The sequence below is a fragment of the Arvicola amphibius genome, chromosome 1 (assembly GCF_903992535.2).
Source record: "Arvicola amphibius chromosome 1, mArvAmp1.2, whole genome shotgun sequence".
NCBI classification, from domain to species: Eukaryota; Metazoa; Chordata; class Mammalia; order Rodentia; family Cricetidae; genus Arvicola; species Arvicola amphibius.
Window position 1 is genome coordinate 69,110,186 of NC_052047.1, and position 27,190 is coordinate 69,137,375.

The 27,190-nt window shown below is 49.3% G+C and overlaps 2 protein-coding genes across 3 annotated transcripts in view; one reads left to right on the forward strand and one right to left on the reverse strand.

Annotated features, from left to right (window-relative positions):
• Positions 1-10,759, forward strand: part of Thoc5 (THO complex 5) — a 36,771-nt gene extending 26,012 nt beyond the window's left edge. For both annotated transcript variants that reach the window (XM_038348434.1, XM_038348435.1), the window contains exons 13-20: positions 555-656; positions 1,284-1,380; positions 1,993-2,107; positions 3,035-3,138; positions 3,261-3,348; positions 6,281-6,396; positions 7,861-8,051; positions 10,571-10,759. In XM_038348434.1, the coding sequence (XP_038204362.1) occupies positions 555-656; positions 1,284-1,380; positions 1,993-2,107; positions 3,035-3,138; positions 3,261-3,348; positions 6,281-6,396; positions 7,861-8,051; positions 10,571-10,634 (877 nt within the window). In that variant the 3' untranslated portion in view covers positions 10,635-10,759. The remainder of the gene's footprint in view (positions 1-554; positions 657-1,283; positions 1,381-1,992; positions 2,108-3,034; positions 3,139-3,260; positions 3,349-6,280; positions 6,397-7,860; positions 8,052-10,570) is intronic.
• Positions 10,760-17,113: 6,354 nt separating this feature from the next.
• On the reverse strand, positions 17,114-26,621 carry Nefh (neurofilament heavy chain). Its single transcript, XM_038317752.1, has 4 exons — positions 25,739-26,621; positions 23,560-23,759; positions 22,552-22,676; positions 17,114-19,148 (listed from the first exon to the last, which is right to left on the reverse strand). The coding sequence occupies exons 1-4, from the start codon at positions 26,619-26,621 to the stop codon at positions 17,114-17,116; spliced, it is 3,243 nt and encodes a 1,080-aa protein (XP_038173680.1).
• Positions 26,622-27,190: the final 569 nt, after the last annotated feature.

A 27,190-nucleotide genomic window follows, 5' to 3' on the forward strand; every position in this document is an offset into this window, starting at 1 on the left:
CATGTCTTTAAATGGTGTAATCAAATATCTCACAGCACTGACTACTAAAAATTGTTCTCCGTGTGCCACAGTGCATACGCCTGAGCACAAAATAAAGAAAAAAAGCTATACTTTCTGATCAGATAGTGTTAACTTTGGCCTCTGTACTTGGTAGCATCATGAATGTCACTGTCTGACCTTTCAATGCCTTGATTTTATACCTTGAGAAATGGGATGAAAATCTCTGTTTCATAATATTTTGAGAGTCACTGACTTGAAGCACTGAAAGGATTTGGTACACAGGAAGCAGACAATGAAAGATGATGGTAGAGCCCAGTGTGGTGGCGCACGCCTCTAATCCCAGCACTCGGGAGGCAGAGGCAGGTGGATCTCTGAGTTCAGGACAGCCAGGGCTACACAGAGAAAGCTTGTTTCCAAAAATAAACAACAAAAAGATGGTAGGATGGTAGTTGACATCTTAATAGCTGAGTGGTACATTGCCACTGGCAGATGCCCAAGTGCACTCTGAGGCACCGTGTCGACTGGCGTTCTCACCGCAGTCTTGTCTTCTGTAGAGACTTGCTGTCTCCTGACTTGGTCCTAAGCTGCTTGTATCCTGGAGATCATGGAAAGAAAACTCCAAACCCAGCCAATCAGTATCAGTTTGATAAAGTTGGGTGAGTAAGCAGGCTAACACCTTCCGTTCTTCTGTGTCTGTATCTATTAGTTCAGGCCAAACTGGAGACCTGGTAGGCCCAGAGGACCTTGGGGCTGCTGGGGACATCTTTCTGTTCCTGCATAGAAGGCAAAGGGATGTCATGGAAAGATGAAATCTGGAATATAGGGACATGAGAGTTAGGGATATGGCTCAGTAATGGTATGGTGGGTTACATCCCTAGACTGCCAAAAACAAAAGACAACAAAACAGTATAATTAAAAGGAATGGCATCTTAATTTTCTTGAGTACTCAAGATTTTAAAAGTTATTTTATGAGTGGATAGAGCAGAGAAGAGGCCAATGGCTGCCTTTTCGAGCTCTGCTTCATGAGGCAAAGGTTCTAAGGAAAAAGATGGGATATTGGAGATGAAGTTTCAAGTAGAGATTTTATACAGTTAAGGAGTTTGAACTTGTGGACTGGGATTGGCCTGTCTGGAGGCACTGGGGAGTGCCCCAGGGTACACAGAAGGACTGTGTCCTGGGGCTAGGCAGTACTTGGGATTGAGCCTAGGGCCTGTGTGAGAACTCTGCTCCTGAGCTGTGTTCCTAACTCATAAAATTATTTTATTCTGTCTTCTCTTTTGCAGCATCCTGACTTTGAGAGACTATGTTCTTGACTTAGGTCACCCCTACTTGTGGGTGCAGAAGCTGGGTGGCCTCCACTTCCCCAAAGAGCAGCCCCAGGTGTGTAAGCTGGCTGAGGGTCTGAAGCTCTCCTCTTCCTAGACAGATTCCAGAAAGGCCTCTCATAGCTTCATAGGGTTGTGATCTAGCAGAGAATCTTCCTTTGAGGCTGTGTTCTGACCTCCATCCACTCAGGGCACTAAAATACCTTACCCTAGTCTTCATGTGTTGAAATGACTTGACCTTCCCTAAGAGCCTGGTAGCCTTATTTATAAACCAAAGATAACTTGGTCTTGCCCCAAGGTATACCACAGTTACAGCTTTTGCTGCTGTTGGACTTGTGTACAAGGCTGCTACAAATGAGAATGGGCAAAATCCCAGGGGCTATACACTATAGAGTCCTGCCTTTTCTCAGGAGCTGGTCCCAGGGGCTATACACTATAGAATCCTGCCTTTTCTCAGGAGCTGGTCACAGCCTCATGGGACCCCAGTATCTTGTGTTCTTGCCAGGGCTTAGCATCTGACCTGTTATGTAGAGAAATACTGTCATTCCCACACAGCACCCACCTTGGGACTGGCTGTGCAGTCTGACTGGTCCTAGGAGAAATGGAGGTCCCTGGAGAAAGGAAAGGGCAGCTCTCACATGTATCTTTCACTGTCATTCACTATTAGCACACGGTGATGGCTGACCACTCAAAGAGCGCCAGCCATATGGAGACCACCATGAAATTGCTGAAGACCAGGGTACAGTCTCGCCTGGCTCTCCACAAACAGTTCGCATCTCTGGGTAAGCTGGTGCAGGAAGTAGGGCCTGACAGCCACTCAGTCAACATAGGAATAAAAGCCACCTCCTTTCCCTCAGAACTTATGAATCCTGTTCCTAGCCTTACTGAGCAGTGGATGGTAGGGGCAGTGGGGAGAGCGGCAGGCCCATTCAGGCAGAGGTCGAGCTCCCTGCAGAAGCATCAGTTCTGTGCCAGACCTCCCAGAAGACACCGTAGCCATTGGCACAAGTTCACGGGTTCATCCAGGCAGCTTATCCTAGGTCCATGCTTTACAGATTCATATGCACTTGGCAGTATTTAATGAGAGTCTAATTTATGCTGGTACCCCATATAGCCTGAGGGGAGAAACAGTGGGACCCAACTGGAGACGACCCCTTTCCCGCCTCCAGGCCAGTTCTTTGGTTCCATGTGGGCACTGAGCTCCAGGGCAACATCCCCTATCCCTCAGGCCTTGCTCCCTACTCAGCATTGCTAACATCGCCAAGGTTGGATGATTGTCATCCAGAGCATTCCCTGTGTCGGGTATTTGTTTACTGAAACACCAGCAGGGAACTGACACAGAACACTGCAGTTGGTTTTTCTGTCAAGGTCAGCTCAGCCCTCTTAGCTATTTGATCTAATTAACAGTTCCTGCTGCAGAGGCACTGACGCTAGTTGTGGCTTCAGGGATTTGTTTTACTAGACGTTGTCTGCATTAAGGATAAAGCACCCATGAATGCAGGTGCTGGGTCTGACCGCAGGCATATATAGTCCTGCATGAAGTGGATGTCAGGTTGAAATGCTTCTCTATTCCTGGTATGTAATGAGCAGGTACTTCTTAAGTAATTAGGTGTACTGGACAAGTGTCAAGGCCACCATAGCCCTCCAGCAAGCCACAGCTGTGCTACCTGATTTCTACCTATAATGCCTCCTGCCTTGCTGTCTTTTAGAACATGGCATTGTGCCAGTTACCAGTGACTGCCAGTACCTCTTTCCTGCCAAGGTTGTTTCTCGCCTGGTAAAGTGGGTGATAATTGCCCATGAAGATTACATGGTAGGTAGAACTGCAGCCCCTGTGACCGTGTCACCCCTCAGCTCCTGTCTTCCCCACCTCCACCCCCGCCATCAGGGCAGAGGCTTTAGGGGAGCAGCAGTTCACCCTGGTTCTTGTTCTAGGAACTGCATTTCACTAAGGACATAGTAGAGGCAGGACTGGCTGGGGACACCAATCTCTACTACCTGGCGCTTATTGAAAGGGGAACAGGTAGGTGATCGCTCTACTGACCACAGGGCTCTCCAATCAAGGGGGGCTCTCAAATAGCACGCATGCCTGGAGGTTGCCTGGAAGAAGCAAAAAGACCCTAGAATCCTCTATAGAGATTTCCAGCACTGGTGACCAGGGAACCACTCTTTCAGTGAGGACTTGTTTTATAACACAGCCACACACGTGTCATGTCAGTGAATCCTCATGCAGTCGCTGGGGTGGTGGGCTCATCCATTTTAGAGCTGCGTCAGTCATGGCCGACTCTCAAGCTTGGTCTCACCCCAGCTTGGTTTTATCTCTCGTTTTAGTTCCCTGTAGGGGCAGATCTCGTATCTGTGCTCCACACAGAAGGGTAGGGCTGTTACTCTGATTGTAAGTTGGGTAACAGAACCTCCCTCCCTCTCTGGAGCCATGCAGATGTCCTGCTTGAGCTGTTAGCTGTCCTCCTACCCCAGCCTCACAGCTGTGACCCCTGAGCTGAGCAACTGCCTGTGGTCCCGTATTAGTCAGTATTTTGAGAGATACAAAATCCCTGGACTAGGCATATGATTCAGTGTTAGAACACTTGTTTAGCATACCTGAGGCCTTAGATTTATTCCCCAATACCACAAAAGAGAAATAAGATAAGTAAAGCAAAATTAAATTCCCAAAGCTGGAAACGTAAAAGAGAGCTTACTCAATACTCTTGAGAGTTTGTTACAGTTTTTGTTACATTTATTTAGTGTATGTGTGTGCACTCGGGTCTAAGCAATGCACACACACGTCTCAGAGGACAACCTGAGGGGAGTCAGTGCTTTCCTTCAGTCTTACGGGTTCTAGGCATCAAACCCGCGTCATGAGGCTTAGGAGCAGCCACCCCTACCTACTGAGCTGCCTCACTGGCTGTGTATTTTGTCTTCTTGAGAAAGAGTCTCACTGTGGAGCTCCAGCTGGTCTAGAACTCACTGTGGAGCTCCGCTGGTCTAGAACTCACTGTGGAGCTCCAGCTGGTCTAGAACTCACTATGGAGCTCCAGCTGGTCTAGAACTCACTGTGGAGCTCCAGCTGGTCTAGAACTCACTGTGGAACTCCAGCTGTCAGAACTCACTGTGGAGCTCCAGCTGGTCTAGAACTCACTGTGGAGCTCCAGCTGGTCTAGAACTCACTGTGGAGCTCCAGCTGTCGGAACTCACTGTGTAGACCTGGCTGGGCTAGAACTCAGAGATTTGTCTACCTCTGAAGTGCTGGGATTAAAAGTTTGTACCACCACGCTCTTATATTTTTGTTTTTGAAATCAGCGCAGGCTGACCAGACACTATGTAATCGAGACTGACCTTGAACTCCTGATCTTCTTAGGCTCCAGAATCCTGAGCTTGCACACATGGGCCCCCATGCCTAGGGTAGCTCAAATATTTGAAGACTTAAAATCCAAGATGACCTAATGACTCTCTAATGAAGGGCTTCATGGCAAATGAAAAATAAAAAGATGTTTAGAAGAAAGCACATGGTGAAAAGGAAGCCAGAGTGGTTTAGGAGCCATGATTAGTCTGTTTTTGGTTGTGAGCCTAGCCTTTAACCAGAGTCCCATGAGAAGTACCGTGATCCTTTCAGATGATTTAGAGTCTACTCCTCACAGTCTGAACTTTGCAGCAGTACATGGGAACAACTTCTGGTATAATACCTTTGGGTGGCCAGGCGGTGGTGGCGCACGCCTTTAATCCCAGCACTCGGGAGGCAGAGGCAGGCGGATCTCTGTGAGTTCGAGACCAGCCTGGTCTACAAGAGCTAGTTCCAGGACAGGCTCTAGAAACTACAGGAAAACCCTGTCTCGGGAAAAAAAAAAAAAACAAAAACAAACCTGACTGTAGTGGTATGCATCTGTAATCCCAGAGATAGGAGAATCTTCTGGAAGCTCCAATAAGTACCATAGCTGTGGAAAGGAAAGTCCCTGCCTCAAAACAAAGTGGAAAAAGAGAAATGTCTCTTGAGAAACAGTCCTCTGCCCAAGTGCACTCTGTGGCATGCTTCTGCACTCAGACACATGCACACGGTACCTAAGTTCATCTTAACAGCAGCAGGGATCAAAAGCACTGGGGGAAATTAGTATATGAAGAGATTTTGCTTAGTGATTATGAATGCAGATTTGATACTAGGCAGTTCTGATTATACTCAGTCTTGTGCTTTTGTACCTGTTTAATGATAGAGAAGTTTCTTGAAGCCTCACTTTCCTCATATCCTCACGTAAATTGGATTTGAGAGGCTGGGAACATTTGCCACTAGTCCTACTTGGGAATCAGAAGCAGGGGGACCAGGATTCAAAGTCATTCTTGGTTATAAATTGAATTTTAGAATAGCCTGGGCTGTGTGAGACTCTTAACAACAACAAATTCTTAAAAAAAAAAAAGGGGGGGGGGCGGCCGTGGTGGTGCACAACTTTAATCCCAGCACTCAGGAGGCAGAGACAGGCAGATCTCTGAGTTCAAGGCCAGCCTGGTTAAAGGCCCTGGCTGCTCATCCTGAGGACCTGAGTTGAATCTCCAGTACCTTCATGGCAGCTCAAAACCATCTGTAACTCCAGTTACAGAAGAAGCATTTGCTTCTTCGGGCTTCCAAAGGCACTGTATACATGTTGGTGCAAAGATACAAAGATACGTAGAGGCAAACAACCAACCACACACAAACACACACAGTTTTAAAAATTATAATGACATTTCTCGAGAGCAGATTTAATCCATTGACAAATACCAGTAAGTAAAGCAGCTCTTGGGAAGAACCAGAATTACTCTGCCTTACTCTCAGCAACCTGGCAGTTCTGTTAGAGTCTAAAACAGCACCCATATACTTGGCAGCACTTACATTAGTGGGAGACATTTGTGTTGACTTCGGGTACAGTATGTAGACCACCATGGGAAGCTGGGTGGTCACTGATTTTCTCCCTTTCCCCTGTTGCCAGCGAAACTTCAAGCTGCTGTGGTGTTGAACCCTGGCTATTCCTCCATCCCACCCATTTTCCGACTCTGTCTAAACTGGAAAGGGGAGAAAACCAACAGCAATGATGACAATATTCGGGTAAGACCCACATGTGTGTCAGGAGGAACATGGAGAACCCCTAGGAAGGTGGCCAAGACTGCAGGTGTGGAGGCCATGGGCACTGCTGCAGTCCCAGGAAGGGCCTGACAGGATTTATAGAATGTGCTCACCCCTCCATTTCCCCGGAGCCCACAGCTTTTCCCACATTCTTAGCTGGATGCGCATCCTTGCACCACTCCAGGGATTTGGGTCTACTGAGGGCCGAGGGACTGAAGAAAAGACAGACACACAGAAACCTAGAATCAGGCTCTGGACTAGAGAAACCTTATTCCGCCTCCAGTCCCAGCATGCTTATTACATAAGAGTTGAACATGGAGGCCGAGTCAGGATGCACAGACGGACCAAGGAGGCAGATTTAGGTAATCCCAATAGGAGCAGGCTCTGCAGGGAGCAGTCTCCAGGCCATAAATATCTAGGGGGTTGAAAGTAATGGTTGACATTTTCTAAACACACTGTCAACATTCCCACTTGGAGCAGAAGGGAAGGCTTTGCCCTTCCTTTTAGCCTTGTGGGGGAAGGGGAAGGCTCTGCCATACCTGCATGGATGTGAGGTTAGGGTCCTTGCCACGGCCAGCTCATGTCAACAACACACATTCACTCAGCGCTTTATACATGTTATTCTGGATTTCATGCACTTGGTATCCTCCAAGGCATGGTGCTACACACTTTTAATTCCAGCACTGGGGAGGCAGAAGCAGACAGATTTCTGTGAATTCAAGCCCAGGCTGGTCTACATAGTAAATTCCAAGCCAGCCAAGGCTACGTAGTGAGGCTCTGCCTCCAAAAAAAGTCAAAAGGTTTTCTTAAAATCTTGTCACCACCTTGGGCTTCTGTGAGAGGGTAAATAAATTCAGAAACATTATGGAAACACTCAGATTCAATGGCCGTGAGGATGCTGAGGCTGTTGCTAAACTCGCACCTCTTGTTGGGATTTGGTAGTCTTATGGCCATAGAGCAGAAAACCTAATGCCTTCTGACTTGGGGCTTAAGATTCTTCCCCTGCAGTCCTGTGTTTCTGCTGTAGGCGCTTAGGGGAAAATGTGATAATCAAGAGTCTCTGAGCCGGGCGGTGGTGGCGCACGCCTTTAATCCCAGCACTCGGGAGGCAGAGGCAGGCGGATCTCTGTGAGTTCGAGGCCAGCCTGGTCTACAAGTGCTAGGTCCAGGACAGGCTCTAAAAAAAAAAGCTGCAGAGAAACCCTGTCTTGAAAAAACAAAAAAGAAAAAAAAAAAAGAAGAGTCTCTGGACAAATCTGTGGCACTGCTCTGTGTGTACAGCTTCTGTGGGTGCACACGTGCTCGTGCCTGCCTGCACCATGCCCTCAGGGGCCAACCGTAGCTCTTGTGGTGCCCTCAAGCTCAGCTCTGGGGTAAAAGCCTGGCCAGTGTGCCCATCCATACTTAGGAAGGAAATGCTGAGGTTCTGGCTTCCTACCCGTACAGGCTATGGAGAGCGAGGTCAATGTGTGCTATAAGGAGCTCTGTGGCCCTCGACCCAGCCACCAACTCTTGACCAATCAGCTGCAGCGGCTGTGTGTGCTGCTGGACGTCTACCTGGAGACTGAGAGCCATGATGACAGTGTAGAGGGCCCCAAGGAATTTCCCCAGGAGAAGATGTGCCTGAGGCTTTTTAGGTGAGTAGAAGGATGGGCTCTTGTGACTTCTCATGAGAACATGGAAGAGGTCAGAGCCTTCCTTGAAGACTAGGTCTCATTGGACAGGGCCTGGCACAGAGGACATCTGTCTCTATTCATAACAGAAAATTCTGCTGCCATATTTCCAGGAAGAACTCGTTTTCTCCTTCCTGAGACTTCCCTGCAGCTGGCTCACCTGTTCTTGGTCACCCCTGGAGAAGGTCACCCATCCAATGAAACTACTGGGCCATGCTAAGAAGCTTTGACTAACTGTGTTTTCTGTGGGAAACAATAGGGCCTGATTACTTTTGATGTCCAAGGGAGCACTTTAAGTGGTGCACCCCACAATCTTAGTGAGTTTGCTGGTGTCTTCAAGTGTTCCTCCCTCAGTGAGACCAAGTCAGTGGGCAACCAGGCAGCACAGAGAAAAACCAAACCAAAACAGCCCATCCAGAAGGCAGGCAGTGAGCATAGCACACTAATGCAGAGCAGTTCATCCTGCCTGGCACTGAGCCCTGGCTCTAGGGCTGAAGAGGAGCTCAGGGTGACTGAGATCATTTGAGTCAAGTTCCTGGATGATTCTGCTCCAAGTTAGGGGCTCCAAGTTAGACCTGTTAGCAGGCCTTGGTACCTGGTGTTTGGAGTGTCTGGAATTGTAGTACCTCAGGCTAATTTTCCGTTTTCTTGGGTATTGGGGTCTCCTTTCCTGTTTGTCCCCTAGCATATGTTTTCATTCTTTCAAAACTAGAGATTACTTCTAGGGCTCCCTTTTCTTTTGGGCAAGGGAGTGAGGAATGTGAGGGTATTTGAATTATAATTTGTTGTAGTCTATCAGGCCTGGTGTCATGGCTCATGCCTAAAATCTTAGCACTTGAAAGCTGGAGGCAGGAGGATTGCCATGGGTTCGGCCTTGGCTACAGAACAGATAAAACAAAAGCGTTCACACCTTGCTCTCAGTCTTATTCTTGAATAGCAAGTTCTGACATCTGGGAAGGTGTCCAGCCTCCTTCCTGTCTGGCACCTTCACTGTCCTGGTTTATGGTGTTTGATAATAGCCAGCTCCAGCCCTGAGTGGCTGCAAGGCAGAGCTGACCACTATTGCCACTCTGAAGCTTGTTCCCTCCAGTGGGTCTGTGTGAAATCTCAGCTCTTTCCACCTCTCCACCTGCTCTAGCACATTTGCAGGCTGGGAACCCCACCCAGCCTGTGCTTGTTTTCTCTTTCCTGAGGTGTTGAGCTCCATCAGTGCTCTGGGGGTGGTAGCATCAGAGTTGATGGATGGGGTTGCAAGGTTCTTGACCTGGAGTGCTGGTGTGAGCAGTAGTAGACCTGAGGTATGTCTTGGACTGAGACTTCGCCACTCTGCCTAGGTGTACCCCTCTGGTTGGAGGTTTATAATGTCATAGATGATCCAGGCTGAGACTTCAGGTCTAGCTCCCACCTATGAGATAAGGATCTCTGCACTTAATCCTCCAAGCAGCACATACTCCATGTGTTAATGGAAAGATTAAATTGAGATGGGGATGTTACAGTGCCAGCACAACACAGGCTGGATAAGCCCTCAGCCACTGAGAAGGTTTAATTCCCTTCAGCCCTGGTGAAGAATAAAACTTTCCTCACTCTTTCCACCCCTGCTGTCTTACTCACACATCCCCCATTACTTTTCTATTGTGATGGACACATAAACAAAAGCAACATGGGTAGGAAAGGGTTTACTGCTGTAGTCCTGAAGAGAAGGTGGGGCAGGAACTGAAGAGACCGTGGAGGGTACTGCTTACCAACTTGCTCACTCCACTTGCTTCTCATTTGACTCTGACGTGTGTAAGCTGACAAAAAACTATCCTATACACATCCTTACTCCCTTAGACCAAGTCCCGGAGGGTCACCTTCTGTAGCTGTTGTTGGCTGTCAGTCCTAGACAGACATGGGGAGGAAGAAGTCCTTTTTGTAGATGTTTGTCTTTGTGTAGAAGTCCCTCTGAGAGTTTTGTTGAGGACCCATTTTCCTGCTCTGATTTTCACTGGGAGGAAGCCTGAACATGGGTCTTGCTCTGCTTGGCCATGAGTCAGCCTTCCTGGAACAGATTTTGGTGTCAGACCTCTGGTTTTTGTTTCTGTTGCTTCCTGGCTGTATATTATTGTGCAAAAGTTTGCTTCCTTTGCCTGTGTCTTGAGCTTTAAATGTACTTTTTGCTTTTTCAATTATAGGAATCTAGTGTTCATTGATAAAGTTATAAATAGTGATCCAAAAAATGAGAATGTTCATGTTCTGTCCCCGAAATATCTGCCACATTAAGGGATCTTTCAGGCTCACACATTTTGCAAGCATATAGAGACATTTTTATGAAAATGGTGTCACAACCAGTGTGATCTGATTTTCTCACTGTGCCCTGTGACTAAACCATGCAGTTGTAACATTTCCCCCATGACAGCTACATGGTGTTCTCCTGTGAGTGAACTGTAACTGATTTTATCAGTCCAGAAGGCATTTTATAACTGTCCCTTTTCTTGTTTCTCTAGGGGTCCAAGTAGGATGAAGCCATTTAAATATAACCATCCTCAAGGATTCTTCAGCCACCGGTGATTCCCTCTCTAACCTGTCATTCCCCAGAGCCCAACCCTGGGTCCTGCACCACTGCTTTTTGCTCTGACCACATGTTCTTGTTATTTTCCAAAGACACCAGCAGATTAAAATGTCACCTGACCAAATGGCCTTTGTTTGTAACTACTTGGGCAGTCTGGAAGAGCAGGTAGACCATGGCATGAGGACCATTTCTGGATGTGCTTTTTTTTGTTGTTTTGTTTTGTTTTGTTTGTTTGTTTTTGGTAGGGTGTGGGAGGCTCAAGACAGAGGTTTCTCTGTGTAACAGCCCTGGATGTTCTGGAACTCGCTCTGTAGACTAGACTGGCCTTGAACTCAGAGATCTGGCTGCCTCTGCCTCTGCCTTCCAAGTGCTGGGATTAAAGGTGTACGCCACCACCAACTTCCCGCTTGGATGTGTTTTTTGTTGGTTTTTTGTTTTGTTTTGTTTTGTTTTGTTTTGAGACAGGATTTCTCTGTAGCTTTGTTGCCTGTTCTGGAACTCTGGATATGCTTTTTAAAGGTGACTAAGAAGCCAGGCAGTGGTGTCACACGCCTTTAACCCCAGCACTCAGGAAGCAGAGGCAGGCAGATCTCTGTGAGTTCAAGGCCAGCCTGGTCTACAAGGTGAGTCCCAGGACAGCCAGGGCTGTTACACAGAGAAATCCTGTTGAGGCATGTGCAGAATGACTACCGGTGACAGTACGCTGTCATAGTGAGACTGAGACCAGGCTGGCCACACTGCCCTGGACGTGCTCAGAAGCTAAGCGAGGTTAGGAGTAATCAGCACTTTGGATGGAGAGCGAGACCAGGTGGCACTGGAGGATCCTTATGACAGGGACTCGATGACTTCCGGACTTCACCAGAGGTGGAGACCCACAGAGCTGCACACAAGATTCCGTCTCAAAAACTAAAATGTTTTGACTCAAAGGTTAGGAAAATGATTGCAAAACTATCTGTTCTTGGGTCTAGAAGTGAAGCTCAGTGCAGAACACTTGCCTAGTATACTGAAGGCCTGGGGTTCAGTCCTCAGCATGCAAAAAGAGCAGCCTTCCTTGTCCTGAGTTTTCTTAGACACTTGTCTGAAGAACTCTGCTCTCTGCCCCAATCATACTAAATTCACAATTCACCTTAAGTAGAATAGGGAGGCTGGAGAGATGGCTCAGTGGTTCAGAGCACTGACTGCTCCTCCAGAGGACCCGGGTTCAAATCCCACCAACTAAATAGTGGTCACAACCATCTATTGTGAGATCCAATGCCCTCTTCTGGCATAAAGTGTAGAATACAGGGCTGAGAGTGTAGTTCAGTGGTAGAGCACAAGCAAAGCTCTGTCATTCCTCAGCACCAAAAAGAAAAGAACCAGGATACACAGATAGAAAAATATTTAAGAATTATTGAGGGTCACACCTTTAAGTACTCAGGAGGCCAAGGCAGGCAGGTCTGTGTGTTCAAAGCCAGCATGGACAACATTTTGAGTTCCAGGACAGTTGGAGGTCATATAGAGAGACCTTGTCTCAAAAACAAAACAAAAAATTAACAATTATTCTATGGTTGTAGGCTACACATATAGCTTAGTTGACAGAGTGTTTGCTTAGAATTTATGAAGCCCTGGATTTGATCCCCAGCAACACATAAACCAGCTGTAGTGGTGAATCCTATAATTCCAGCATGAGGTGGAGTTGGGAGGAACACATTCAAGGTCGCTCTCTACTGTGCAGGAAGTCTGAGGCCAGCTGGACTACTGAACACATTATTTCAACAATAACCATTCTATTGTTAGAAGTATAATCTGGTTTGCTAACTCAAAGGCAAATTAATTGTGCCTTTTATTATAGTTCCAGGCAAGATTTTCCAAGCTTTTCATCTCTGAGGAACAGTGCAATCAATCCAGCACTTTGCAAATACGTCTACTCATACTAGATTATCCTTGACAGCATGAACTTCCTACATGGAAACTGCGTTTTCTGCCCTTTCTGCTGAGTATCTCAAAGGTTTTGGGGAGTGCAAGGCAATGGTGGCACACATCTCTTATCCTAGCACTTGGGAGGCAGAGGCAGGTGAGTTGCAGGCCCACCTTGTCTAAGGAGCTAGTTCCAGGACAGCCAGGGCTACACAGAGAAACCATGTATTGGGGGTGGGGAGAAGAAGAAAAAGATTTTGGGGAGCTTGGGGCTAGAGAGATGGTTCAGTAGTTAAGAGCATGTACTGCTCTTGTAGAGGCCCCCAAGTTTGTGGTGTGGCTTACAATTGCCTGTAACTCTAGCTTCAGGGGATCCAGTGTGTCTGCCTCCGCAGGCAGCAGCACTTATACACACACTACCACCACCTTACACACACTTAAATTAAAACATAAAGTTAAGACAAGCCGAGAGACTCCAAAACCTGCCAAGTTCTTCATTCCGGCAAGAGCAGAATGGTCCCTTAGGGTAGCCTTAAATGTCCAGCATCAACACCTCGCCACCCCACACTGCCCCCATTCTCTGACTACCAGAGGAAGGCCCTCTTCAGCCAGAGGCCCTCAACTACACAGACTTGCCTATCTACAAGCTGATCTGAAAAGCACTTTTTTCCAAGTGACTCAGCTGGCCTAAGATGGACCAAGGAAATATTTTTAACAAGCTCCCGAAATGCATTTTGCCGTAGCCTTTCTGTGAAGGCATTGTACTTTTGTCCCTTCTCTTCCCTCATTTTTCTAGGCGACACAGAACACAGGAGAGCCAGTTTTTCTAAGCAGCTCCTTCTCTGCTGTCTTATGCAGCCTGAGCTTCTGAGTGCTTTTCTTCCTGACCTATTTGTCTGGGACTTTGTCCCTGCTGGCATCTTCTTGGTCTGGCTACTTTCAGGCCTGTGTCTCACTGTCTGTGCTGAATAAGATTAAAACAGGGCCTAAAATTAGTTCCTTTAATGGCCCCTGCATTGCAGCCACCACTTTGGTCTTGTCTGGAAGACAGCCAAACTGACTCAGCACAAAAGCTCACCTCTAGAGAAGCAGGGACTGGGTTGAGAGTGCTGGGAGGGGCTCCACTTGCTGGTTACAGCTTGTCCCTAGCAAAAGAGCCAGCGGAGCAAAAGAATCTCTTGGACTTATGAAGAAAGGTAACAAAACAGACTTGATAATCAGCCTCTTCAGAATGTTTAGTGGAGCTATCTAGATAGGGCAAGGACCTCGCAGCTGCTTTTTCTAGAACTGCCCATAGTCTTTGCAGTTTCTGAGCTGGGACACACTTCAAGCTGCAGCCCCTGCCAGCTTGCTTTGCACCAGGAAACCCCATTCATGTTCCTTGCCTTTTATTTATTGCAGTGCTGGGGATCCAGTAATAGAGTGTCATGCTTACTAGGCACTGAGCACACCCCTCAGCCCATCTGTCTTAGGGTTCCCATTGCTGTGATGAAACAACATAACCAAAAGCAAGTTGGGGAGACGGCCTCACCTGGCTTCCTCTGTGTCTGGTGACAGCTGCAGACTGAGCCTTTCCTCTTCCCAGAATTCTTCTGTTCTGCTCATCCTGCCAGTACTTCCTGCCTGGCTACTGGCCAATCAGCATTTTATTAAACCAGTACAAGTGGCAAACCTTTACAGGGTACAAGAGCTTGTGGCACAAGGGACTTTGCATGAATGAGGGCAAGAGTCTCAAGATGGGAGATTATCCTGGGTTATCGGTGGGCTGATGCCATCAGAAGGGTGCAAAGACAGAGACTAGAGAACTAGAACTGAGAAGAAGACGAGAAGAAGAGGAGGCACACAATTGGAAAAATATACCTGGAAGATGGGGGCCTGGGCCACAGCAAAGTCAACAGGGTAAGTCTTCTAGGCTGGGCCACAGGGAAGGTCAACAGGATATGTCTAGGCTGTGCAGGCAGCAAGCTTTCTTCCTTACAGGCACTTCCCAAGGCAAAATCCTTTTTTAATCCTTACTTAATACAACACCAATGTATTATTGGTGACTCAACAGTTAATCACTAATTCTTTTAATCCACAAACCAGCCAAATAGCTTTGGGCTCCCACCTCACTGTTTCTTCATCATTTATTGACCTTGAAAATGGGACTAAGGATATAGCTCCATTGGTAGAGAGCACACACTCTGGATTTGATCCTTGGGACTACATAAACCAGGGGTGGTGGTACACACAGAGAACCCCAGCCCTTGGGAGGTTAAGGAAGAAAGATCAGGAGTTCAATGTCATTCTCTACATAGTGAATTAGAAGCTAGCCTGGACTACACAAGACCCTATCTCAAAAGAGTGATGCCCGCAGACTACAGATGTAATATGGCTACCCTTCATATTTGTCATCCTAAGAAATTCTGGGGTATTCAGTTGACTGACATTTTTAGACAAGCTACATGGCGGGGGGGAGGGGACCAGGTGAGGTGGTATATGCCTGTAATGTATTCAGAAGTCCTTGCTGAGGCAAGGACTGTTAGTACTGATTTTATTTCTTGCCTTTCAGGTCTCCACTTTATGTGCAGATGTGGCTATGTACTAGGGCATATGGATGTCTGATTTCTCCAGAGCAGACAGCTCAGAAAATTAATGTTCAGTTGTCCTTGACCATGCTGATAAGTGGTTATTTGCCAGGGACCAAGGTGCATGCCTATAATCCTAGCCCTCAGAAGGTGGAAGCAGAAATTCAGGGTCATCCAGGAACATAACAAGTTAGAAGTAACCCTGGGATACATGAGACTGTGTCAAAAAATATTTTTATCTGAGGTGATCGCCCTTGGCATTCCTTTAATAATTCAGTCTTTGTGACAGATGGAGATGGGTGCCGAAGATGATGTGTGGCTCCTAGCCTGGAGTGTGAGCCAGACTCGGGTGTGGTGAGGGTGGGGCTCCTTCCCTGCAGTACCACCATTTATTTTTGATCATAGCGACTACTGCTTTAGTCACTGTGTTATTCAGAGCTCCTCTGTTTGTAAAACGGTGTCTTTAGCCCAAAGAACGCTGGTAAAGAAGGGGATTTATCACTTCAAGGAATGGCCACAGCTGTGGGTTGGATCATTAGGAAATCCACCATAGGTATCTTGTCCCTGTTCATTTCACCTTCTCTCAGACTATCTTACCATAGGAATGGAAACATGACTCCCCACAGCTCCTGACTCACATTTCATGACCAAGTTTAAAATCCCAGAAAAGAGGTTCACTGGCTATTCTGCGTCAATCCTCAGAGTGGCCAGAGGAAGGAAATAAGAAACATTATAGCTGAGAGCCACCTGGTGGGTGGGGCAAAGGTGAGGAACAGAGAAGCAACTCCTGGGAGAGGTGCTGAGCAAGCAAAATAAGGGGTCATGCCAGTCCCACCAAGGATTTAACAGTGAGGGTGCCATGGAAACCTGGAGGACTGTAGCTTTCAGAGCCAGGTGTAGTGGTAGATTCAGGCAACTCCAGACATTTGGGAGGGAGAGACAGGAATACAAGTTCAAGATAACCCTGGGCATTTAAGCAAGACGCTGTCACAAATAAAACTATAAAAGGGGTGGAAGTTGGGAATGAGAAAGGTAAAATCCATGCCCAGAGAAGCACATTGGGTGTAAATTAGGTGATTGCTGTAGTCTTCACCACAGATGAGTTAGCCATGTGTGGCCTCTTATATAAGGTACTTCTTATGGATCCTCCTGAGGCTCACTGTTCCCAGGCATCCCAGCATCCATGTACAAAGGGTAAACTGGGGCTTGGCAAAGCGTGGACTTGCCTATGCCTCCCTCTCAGATTGTGACATCAACAGTGCACAGTCAGGAGTCTGCGACTCCCAGGTGATGCTGATGAAGGTGATCCATGGACCATATGTAGGAATGATGCCCCAGGCCACCAGCACAGATCTGGTATGGCATCCAGACCTCCCGTCCCTGTCCCTAGCCTTCCCAGGGGAAGAGAACAAATAAGAACAGCCACAATTTTATTTCAGAAGCACTTGGTTTTATTGCACGGAAGCAATTGAAAGTGGACTCCAGTGGAAAGTGCACCCTGGCATGGTTCTGTGGCCAGCGCTTCACCTGCTTCCCCTGCGCAGCTCTTCCGGGAGAGTGCTGGGGAAGGGCCTGACCACTCCTTTGGAAAACAAGAAGGCATTCGGGAATAGGTTACATTTCAAGCATGATGCATTTCTAACTGCTCATTCATTATTGCGGCCATCTGTCATTGTACATACAGGAAGTAAATGCACTTATTTGGAAAGGAGGGGGCAGTTTTTAGTCAAGTGGTTTTCATGTAGCATTCAGCATACATCACGTTCGGCTACAATAAGCTATCATAATTGTCCATCACCTGAGGTGGGCTTGGGATGTGGGGGGTCAGGGCTCAGGGTATCTTCTCTTGCTAACTTAATCCTACTAGAAATTCCTGTTTGGTGAGGGCAGGCCCATCATCTAAACATTGCTGCTTCTTACAGAGAGGAAAGGAAGAAATAAAACTTATTGCACTGACCCTTAAGTACCGGGACCCTCCTGAGTGTCTTTGGCTGTTCTGGTGTTCCTGTGTCAGCCTACTTCTCCCCCGTGGCAGTCTTGTCCTCTGCGGCCTTCTCTGGGGGCTGGCTATCTTTTTGGTCTGTGCTAGAGGATTTTTCTGCCTTTTCTGTCTTGGGTTTGCCAGGCTCTTTGGAAAGGCTCTTGTCATCCTCCTTGGCCTTGGCCTCTGTCTTGGGCTTCTCCTCGGGCTTCTTGGACTCTGTGGCCTTCTCTTCCTTGCTGTCTTTCTTCCCTGGTGCTGCTGGCATCTCTTCTTTCTGTGGCTTTTCCTTCTCTGCAGGTTTGCTGGGTTCTTTGGCCTTGGTGTCATCTGCTTCTGCCTTGGGCATCTCTGTCTTCTCCTCCTTCACCTCTGTCTTGGCAGGAGTCTCCTTTTCTGGGGTCGCTGCTTTTTTCTTCTCTCCAGACTCTTCCTTCTTGGCTTCCACTGTAGCGGCCTTCTCCTCCACCTTGGGCTTTGTGGCCTCCTTCTTGGGTGGTTCATCTTTCTTGATCACCTTCTCCTCTGTTTTTGGTGTAGCAGGGGTCTTCTCTTCCTCCACTTTCTTTGGGGGTTCTCTGGCTTTCACCTCCTCCTTCACAGGAGACTTCACCTCTTCCTTCTTGGGAGCTTCCTTCTCAGGAGCCTTGGCATCTTCCTTCTCAGGGGACTTGACTTTCTCTGGGGACTTGACCTCCTCCTTGGCAGGACTTTTGGCCTGCTGGGGAGATTTGGTGTCTGCAGGGTACTTTACTTCCTCCTTCCCTGGAGTCTTGGCTTCTGGAGATTTCACATCAAGAGTCTTGGCCTTCTCAGGAGACTTCAATTCCTCCTTCACTGGGCTCTTAGCCTTCTCAGGGGATTTTACCTCAGCTGGAGGCTTGACCTCTTCCTTCACAGGGGACTTGGCCTTCTCAGGAGACTTAACCACTGCTGGTGATTTTGCCTCTTCCTTCTCCGGGGACTTGGCTTGAGCTGGAGATGTTGCTTCTTCCTTGACTGGGGACTTGGCCTTCTCTGGAGATTTTACTTCAGCTGGGGACTTCACTCCTTCTTTTACAGGAGACTTGGACTCCTCAGCTGGGGATGTTGCACCTTCCTTCACAGGGGTCTTGGCCTTCTCTGGAGATTTTACTTCAGCAGGAGATTTTACCTCAGCTGGTGACTTGGCCTCAGCTGGAGATTTTACCTCAGCTGGTGACTTGGCCTCAGCTGGAGATTTTACCTCAGCTGGTGACTTGGTCTCAGTTGGTGACTTGGCTGCAGCTGGTGACTTGGCCTCAGTTGGTGACTTGGCTGCAGCTGGAGATTTTACCTCAGCTGGTGACTTGGTCTCAGTTGGTGACTTGGCCTCAGCTGGTGACTTGGCCTCAGTTGGTGACTTGGCCTCAGTTGGTGACTTGGCTGCAGCTGGAGATTTTACCTCAGCTGGTGACTTGGTCTCAGTTGGTGACTTGGCCTCAGCTGGTGATTTGGCCTCAGTTGGTGACTTGGCTGCAGCTGGAGATTTTACCTCAGCTGGTGACTTGGTCTCAGTTGGTGACTTGGCCTCAGCTGGTGATTTGGCCTCAGTTGGTGACTTGGCTGCAGCTGGAGATTTTACCTCAGCTGGTGACTTGGTCTCAGTTGGTGACTTGGCTGCAGCTGGAGATTTTACCTCAGCTGGTGACTTGGCCTCAGTTGGTGACTTGGCTGCAGCTGGAGATTTTACCTCAGCTGGTGACTTGGCCTCTTCCTTCACAAGAGGCTTGGTTTCCTTTTCTGGAGATGCGGCCTCTTCTGCAGAGGGAGATGTTACTTCTTCTCCTCCTTCTGTCTCTTCTTCACCTTCTTCCTCCTCTTTGGCCTCTTTTTCCTCTTCTTCTGTCACTTCTTCAGTCACCTGGATCTCTTCTGTCTGCTCCTCCACAATCACTGTTTCCTTCTCTGACTTTTCTACCACTTTTATCATCTCTTCACTTTTGACCTTTATGTGAGTGGATGTGGAGGGAATTTTCGGGAGTGCCTCGGTAAGAGAGAAGGGACTTGGACCAAAGCCAATCCGACACTCTTCACCTTCCAGAAGCTTTCTGTGGAATGGAGAATGAGACACACCATTCATTAACTCAGGGCAGACTTGCGGGTCTGCACTCTTCCTTGGTTTCTTGGAAGCCCCACTGCATTCAGTGACAGGGTTTGGTGAAGGCTATGAATGAATGGCAGGAATTTCATTTTCATCCCTTTTTTCTTCTTTCCTTCCTCTCTCCTCCCCATTGCTCTCCTGGTTTTCTCTGGTGCTGAGGACTGAGCCTTGTTGAGAACACACTCTCCACTAGGTCACAGGCTCAGCAGGAAGCACTCTGAGAATGGAGAAAGTTCCCGTGGCCACCCACAGAGCCTGACCTTGGGGGCTGCACTGCTGTTTATGGGAGGAAATGTCTCCCTAAAGAATGTCCTCAGTAGAAAACTCCTACACGGACAACTGTCTCTTAACTAAAACATAATTTAAGAGAAAGTTGGAGGGTTTGGGGTTATGGCTCAGTGGTATATTGCTGGTCCAGTGTGCATGAGGTCCTGGGTTTGGAAAAAGAGACGTGACTACTGGGACAACAAAGTTGTGTATAACCTCTACGTGCACACACTGCACACACATACTGTACACACACACTGCACACACATACTGTACACACACACTGCACACACACTGCGCATACACACTATACACACACACACTGCGCGCACACACTGCACACACACCCTAAGATGAAAAATAAATCCCTCCCATAGCTGAAAGAAAAAAAGCTGGGAACAAGTAAGCCCATACTTATAAATTTAGTTTGGGGTTTGGGAATATTGCCGTTTCGAATTATCCCATCACCTTTTGCAGGCCATTCTCTGGGATCTGTCCTTTCACTTAGCTACTCACAAGGGGGTGACCTTACCCAAGCTACCCAGACTCCTAAGGGCTCGCTTTCCTCATTGGTAGAGAGATGACTCCAGAGTCCTTACCTCAGAGGACTCTTTCTGTGACATGATGACTATTAAAGGCTTGGCAGAGGGCCTGCTTGGGAAGAAAGGGGGTCTCCCCTAGAACAGTGTTTTCCAAGTGGAACAGCTGACATTACCCTGGCTCTTGGTAAACTACAGATCTCAATCTAGCAGCCTGGGGCAGAGCCCAAGCCTGTCTTTCTAACCCAAAGATCACTCTGATTCCTGGTTAGTGCACGGTACTAAGTAGCAAGATTAGACCAGAGCAAGGAGGTAGGCAGTCAAGCGTCACCAACAAAAAAAAAAGGCCTTCATGATGTCAGCCCTGCTAGGGCTCATCTTTGGGAACTGCTCTTCTCATGGCTGCCATGCACTGTGCCCAGGAGAACCCGCGTAAGCCGGATTTCCCTATGAACGCGACTGGCTGAGCCTCCCAACAACCCATGGTATGCTTGCTGTTTCTGTCATCTCTGCCATCCTTGCAAGGAATAAAGGCCTAGTGAGCTAAGGTGGGCTTATAATGGTTCCTGACTACCCAAATACCTCTTTTCCTCTAAAGTCTCTGACTATCTGGGTTTGGGGTAGATAAAGACTTTAAACTGTAAGTCACAGTCAGAAAGAAAACAAGTCACTCTTGAGCCAATGAGATAGCTCAGTGGGTAAGCACACCTACCATCGAGCCCAAGGAGTTGGGAAATTTGATACTCAGGACCCACATGGTAGAAGAAAAAACAAAAACAAAAACAACTCCCCAAACTGTCTTCTCCGCATACACACACATACACATCCTCAAACCTCCATACGTGTGTGCATGCTGGCACACACACATATACAAATAAAATATAATTAAAAGAAAATAAGCTTCTAGAGCTCTGCCTCTTGGGAAGTGGAATAGCTGTGAGGGCTGAGGGCAGGGACGACGAGGCGTCCTGTAAGGGGTGTGAGTCTGAACTGGGATGGGCGGAGACGAGCGCTGCATACGCAATGCTCAATGCTCTAACCATCCTAACCTGTTGATTTAAAATGCTTAAATGGCAAATTTTAAAATTTTAAATTTTCTCTATATAACAATCTGGCTGTCCTGTCTCCAGAGTACTGGGATTAAAGATGTGTACCGCCTCTGCCCCAGCATGATAGGGGTTTCAAACATTTTTATTTTATGATGTGGGGGGGGGGGGTGGGTACATGTCTGCATGCATTGTTGGCGAAGATCTTCAGGAATCAGTTCTCTATCTGCAGTAGATTCTGAGGTCAAACTTAGGCCCTCAGACTTGTATAACAAGTGCCTTTACCCACTGAACCATCTTGCCTATCACGTACCATTAAGATATAGTTTACTATAATTAGGACTGGAGGGATAGCTGAGCCGTTAAAGTTCAGGCTCACAACTGAAATACTAATGGCTGGTAAGATGGCCATGTGGGTAGCTGTGCCTGCTGCACCAGCCTGAACGCCTGGATCCATACCCCAGAAGCCACGTAAAGGCTTAGTTAAGTTCAGACTCAACTAAGTTGTCCTCTGGCCCCCCCACACACAACACAGCACATGCACACGCATGCACACACTCACACAAACACTAATAAAAGATAAAAACAAATAGAAATACTTTTGTCTTAGGCTATGGTAGACCACACCTTTAATCCCAACCCTTGGGAGGCAGAGGTAGGTGGGTCTGCATAAGCGAGACAGCAGCCTGGTCTACATAGTGAGTTCAGGGCCAACAGGGCTACATAATAAGATCTGTTTTAAACATCAAAACAAGACAAAATAAAAACCAAAAGACTTCTGTCTCTAAAAAGTAGCAGGCTACCTAAACATAACGTAAACTGAAGGCTTAGTACTTTGTGGGAAGACAGGGCTCTGTGCAGCATGAAGGCTCTATGAACACAGGGCTCTTTACTCCCTTAAAGCTCTAAGAACATAGGGTTCTATACTGTCTCAAGGCTCTGAGAACACGGGGCTCTATACTGTCTCAAGGCTCTGAGAACACGGAGCTCTATACTATCTCAAGGTTCTGAGAACACGGGGCTCTATACTGTCTCAAGGCTCTGAGAACACGGGGCTCTATACTGTCTCAAGGCTCTGAGAACACGGGGCTCTATACTGTCTCAAGGCTCTGAGAACACGGGGCTCTATACTGTCTCAAGGCTCTGAGAACACGGGGCTCTATACTGTCTCAAGGCTCTGAGAACACGGGGCTCTATACTGTCTCAAGGCTCTGAGAACACGGGGCTCTATACTGTCTCAAGGCTCTGAGAACACGGGGCTCTATACTGTCTCAAGGCTCTGAGAACACGGGGCTCTATACTGTCTCAAGGCTCTGAGAACACGGGGCTCTATACTGTCTCAAGGCTCTGAGAACACGGGGTTCTATACTGTCTCAAGGCTCTGAGAACACGGGGCTCTATACTGTCTCAAGGCTCTGAGAACATGGGGCTCTATACTGTCTCAAGGCTCTGAGAACACAGGGCTCTATACTGTCTCAAGGCTCCTGCGCCATCTCACCTGTAGGCAGCAATCTCGATATCCAGGGCCATCTTGACATTGAGCAGGTCCTGGTACTCTCGGAGCTGCGCTGCCATCTCCCACTTGGTGTTTCTCAGCTCATTGTCCAGCTGCTGAATAGCATCCTGTGGATGACAGATCAAGCAAGTCATCTGCCAGCTGGTACTTGGCCCCTCAATTCCAGGTAAGCTGGAGCCACCCTGCTCAGCCACCTGGCTGGGGACAAAGCCCCACCCTGTCAAAACTGTCAAAATAAATCTAGATCAGAAATCTCAGCCTGGGGAAAGACCTGGAATGAGACCAAAGACACTGACTCAGTAAGTAAAATGACGGGTGAATTTTTACAGATGTCTTAGACAGTGCTCCATGGAAGGATTGAAGTGTATCCCCGTGGTAGAACACTTGAGTAGCATCCTACACAGGGCCCTGGGGAAGAGAGCAGTTTTAGCTACTCTGTTTTCTTTCTTTCCAAAAGTGCCTGCAAGTGTCAGTGCCTGGCAAGTGTCTGCTCTTTGATTACCTGCCAAGGCAGAGGGTCCCCAGAAGCATCCTAAGTAGAGATGAAACTTCTTCCCACGGGAGCACTGCTTAAAGTGAACCTTTACAACTATCTTTTGCCCCTGCATTGTCTTTCCAGTTCCCAATGTTTCTGTAATCATGTTTACTTTTTTACCCAGTCCTAAGAAAGTGACACTTTTCTCCCCAAGGTTGTTTTTGATCAAAGAAATCTGCCAAGGCTGTCCCTCCAGGCTACACCCACAGACACTGGCGACAAGTAATAGAATACCTACTCTACCAAGATTAGGCTGAGCATTTATATTTAAGAGGTAAATTATTCATTAGGTGCTAGGATGGAGCCCAGGAGCTCACGCATGCTGGGAGGGCAAGAACTCTACCACTGAGCTATACCCCTGCATATTGGTGATCTTCACAGTCTGCAACACTGTGATGTCTGACTCAGAGACCAGGATCCTTCACTAAGAACGTGATTCCCCTCCTCCTGCTCACCTGGTAGGAGGCAATGTCTGCCTGATGACGGTCCTCTAGCTCAGAGCGCTGCCTTTCCAGTGATTCCTTGGTGCTTTTCAGCGCCTCCAACTCTGTGGTCCTGGCTTGCAGCTGCCGCCGGTACTCTGTTATCTCCTCCTGTGCCAAGCGCATGGCATCTGTATTCACCTTGGCTGCCTCCGACAGTCGGTCCAACCTCACTGAATAAGGGAGGAACCAGGGCACAGGGTTAGGCACACCTGAACTTGGGTTCCAAGCTGGGCTCAGATCTGGAAGGTGACATACATGCGTTGAAGATGTGCCAAGAGCCGGGCGGTGGTGGCGCACGCCTTTAATCCCAGCACTCGGGAGGCAGAGGCAGGCGGATCTCTGTGAGTTCGAGGCCAGCCTGGTCTACAAGTGCTAGGTCCAGGACAGGCTCTAAAAAAGCTGCAGAGAAACCCTGTTTTGAAAAACCAAAAAAAAAAAAAAAAAAAAAAAGAAGATGTGCCAAGGTGTTAATCCACCCCATCCTAGGACAGTCCAGGAGCTCTTGTCCAAAGCCCTCCAGCTAGTGAGTGGCAGGATTCAAATTTAGTCTATTTGGTTTTGAAAAACAGACTGTCTCTCCCTAAACTCAGGAGAAAGGAAGGGCCAGGCAGAGTTCCTTAACAAAGGGCTGGCATACTGAGGGGTTCAGGTAGGAAATCTAGCCATGAGGTCTAATGCTCAGCTGGGGTCTGCAGGCTTGTGGAAGAAGTTAGCATCCCTGAGTCACGGGACATGAAAGCTGTGGGAGTGATCAGTTACAATGTAGTCATGGTAACTCCTCGCAGATTTCTGCAGAGTCCAAGGTCACAGGGGAGCCCAAGGCCCGTAGTCCTTCTCCCCTTCCTCTACCTGACTTCATTCTCTAGCACAGCAGCTTCTGAGCCAATCGAAGCCGTACAATGGCCTTTGCCACCAACTGGCTCCTGGTTCTCAGATCATCCAGTGCAAATCAGAAATCGGTCTTAATCTCCTGAAAGGGAACATTCCACATTCAAGGGTTGACCCTGGTGGAAAGAAAGAGGCCAGCTGGTGGGGACATATATCCTTGGTGAATGCTCTGCTTGGGTGAAGGGCAAACCTAAAAGAAGCGTTCCCCTCTGGGAGGAACCTTGCTGCAGGGACGGGGGAAGGGATGGTTCACTGCCACTGCAAAGGCTTGGAGCATGGAAAGGGAAATTCCAAGCATCTAAATCCCGGTATTCCTGGCTTTCCCTGGTGTTAGCAAGCTTTAAAATCACCCCAGTGAGGATTCTCGGCTACGATGGATCACAGACAGCCTTGGACAGCACCGCAGCTCTGCACTCTCCTCCAGAATAGTGCCCACGGTTATAGAGACGGTGTCAGAGAGGATTCTAGAAAACTCAGTGACTCCATGCCCCAGTCCCCAAAGAAACAAGAGCCAGAGAGGGTCAGTGTTGGTCAAGGTCACCTTGCAGCTACTGGGCGGTAATTCAGGGCAACTGCAGCCTAGCCTGCTCAGAATCCCTGGGAAGTTGTGGGAGAAAGGGAGATGGGAGGTCCCAGATTTTGAGAGGAGAAAGGGGAAATTTAATAATAGAGGCTGCCTCGGCCACTTGCAATCATGAGGTCCATGTGCTGGTTCCATACTGGCTAGAAAGGGTGTGAAAATAAAAGGCTCCTTTCATCTTACACAGACGATTCCTAAAGTGGGGGCATTATGTTATGTACTGAGCTAGTAGTACTGAGGAAGAAGCATGGTACGTGTCAGCAGAATACTCCTGTGCCACCCTCTGCGAAGGGTGCGAGAAAGGGTGGGCAGAGTTGGCAGGGCAAGCGGGTACTGGTTACCCTGGAAGTCTAGATGGGGCTTGTTCAGTTTGAAAGGGAGACTGGTCTGAAACTGGGGTCCGTCTAATAGTGTGGAAAACAGAGGGGTTAGCTAGCTCCAACGTTTAAGTACAGATATAAATAATACGAGGGTCGTCAACTAAAGGAAAATCCAAGGTTGGGGCGCCCCAAGGGAGAGCCGGAGTAAAACTGCTACTTTATGAGGCTGCATATGCACTCTGTAGAGGGTCCAGCAGCTTTAGGGAGGACTCCTTGGTGAACCATCATATGCTCACTGGCCCGCCAGGGAAGGGGGGAGAGGAGAGGGAGCGACCCCCTCCCAACCCACGCATCCGCGCACCTCGGAACCACTCCTCCGACTGCAGCGTGCTCTGCACCGCATGGCCTTCGAGCTGCGCACGGATCTCCCGCAGCGCCGACGTCACGTCGCACTTGAGGGCGTCGCGCGCCTCGGCGTGCGCCTGCGCTTGCGCGGCACCGCAGCCCTGGATCTGCCCGAGCAGCTCGCCCACCTCCTCCTGGTGGTGGCGCCGCAGGTAGCCGCACTCCTCCTGCAGCGCCTGCGCCTTCTTCTGCAGCTCCACGCGCGCCGCCTCCGCCTCCTGCGCGAAGCGCGCTAGGGCGCGCGCCGCCGCCTCCGCCTCCTCCCGCTGCCGGGCCTCTTCGTCCAGCCGCTGGCGCACGTGCGCGATGTCCTCCAGCAGGTGCTCCTGCTCCAGCCGCAGCTGCCCGCGCGCCGCCCCCAGGCGCAGCACGGCGCCGCGCATCTCGCGCACCTCGCGCTCGTACAGCTCGCCCATGGCGGCACGGCCGGCTTGCTGCTGCCGCAGCGCCGCCGCCTCGCCCTCCAGGCTGCGGTTGTGCGCCTCGAGCTGCCTCACCTTGTCGATGTAGCCCGCGAAGCGGTCGTTCAGAGCCTGCAGCTGCTCCTTTTCGCTGCGCGCCGCCGCCGCCGCCACCACGCAGCCCTCCGGCCCGTTGCTTAGTGTGTCTAGGGAGTCGGTGCTCGAGGCGGCGCCGGCTCCGCGGAAGCGGCTGGGCGAGGCGGACACGGAGCTCACGGACGTCCGCGCCCACGAGTGGAAGCCGCTGGAGGAGCCGGCCGCGGAGCGCGGACCGCCTGTGCCCGCCTTGCGGCCCAACGCATAGTGCAGGCTGCCGCCTCCGTGCAGAGGAGCGAACGGGGCGCCCAGCAGCGCATCGGCGCCGCCGAAGCTCATCATGGCCGGAGCAGGTGCGGCCGCCGGCAGAGCGGGAGCGAAGGGCCGGGCCGGGGCGGGCAGCACTGCGGCAGCTCCGGGACGCCGGCTCTTTTATATCCGCGGTGGCCGCGTCCGGCCCCTCGGCAGTGGGGGGCTGGGGAGGAGGGCCCCGCCCTCTCCACCTCCTCCCCCGCGGTCCCGGGCCGACCGGCTCCGCCGCAGTGAGAGGGGCGGGGCGGGGGGGGGGGGACCCAGGAGTGAAGGGGAATCGTCGCATCGTTAGCGAAGCCTCCCGAGGTCAGACCAAGGAGTAAAGGACTTCCGGAGCGGACAAGTGCAGACCTCCAAGTGCATGTAGGAAGACCCTTATTGGTGTGCTCAGAATTAGAGGGCCCCTGAAATAGGGAGAGGGCTTGAGAACTGATGAGCAAGGTGCTTGCGAGTTGAAGCGATGGGAGACTCCGCAGTGATTAGTATGAGAGGACCCCTCATGAGAGGCGACACAAGGTTCCCTAATAGAGAAGACCTTGAGATGAGGAGTACAGAGACCACAACTACCCATGGAGGGATTCTGAATGACGTTGCATGAT

What these genes read in the sequence shown, in the direction of transcription:
- Nefh (XM_038317752.1), bottom strand. Translation starts at nt 26,621, where the DNA reads ATGATGAGCTTCGGCGGCGCCGATGCGCTGCTGGGCGCCCCGTTCGCT. An exon ending in GTCGGAGGAGTGGTTCCGAG is followed by an intron (nt 23,760 to 25,738) that starts GTGCGCGGATGC and finishes TCCCTTATTCAG; the next exon opens with TGAGGTTGGACCGACTGTCG. An exon ending in CAGACATTGCCTCCTACCAG is followed by an intron (nt 22,677 to 23,559) that starts GTGAGCAGGAGG and finishes TGTCATCCACAG; the next exon opens with GATGCTATTCAGCAGCTGGA.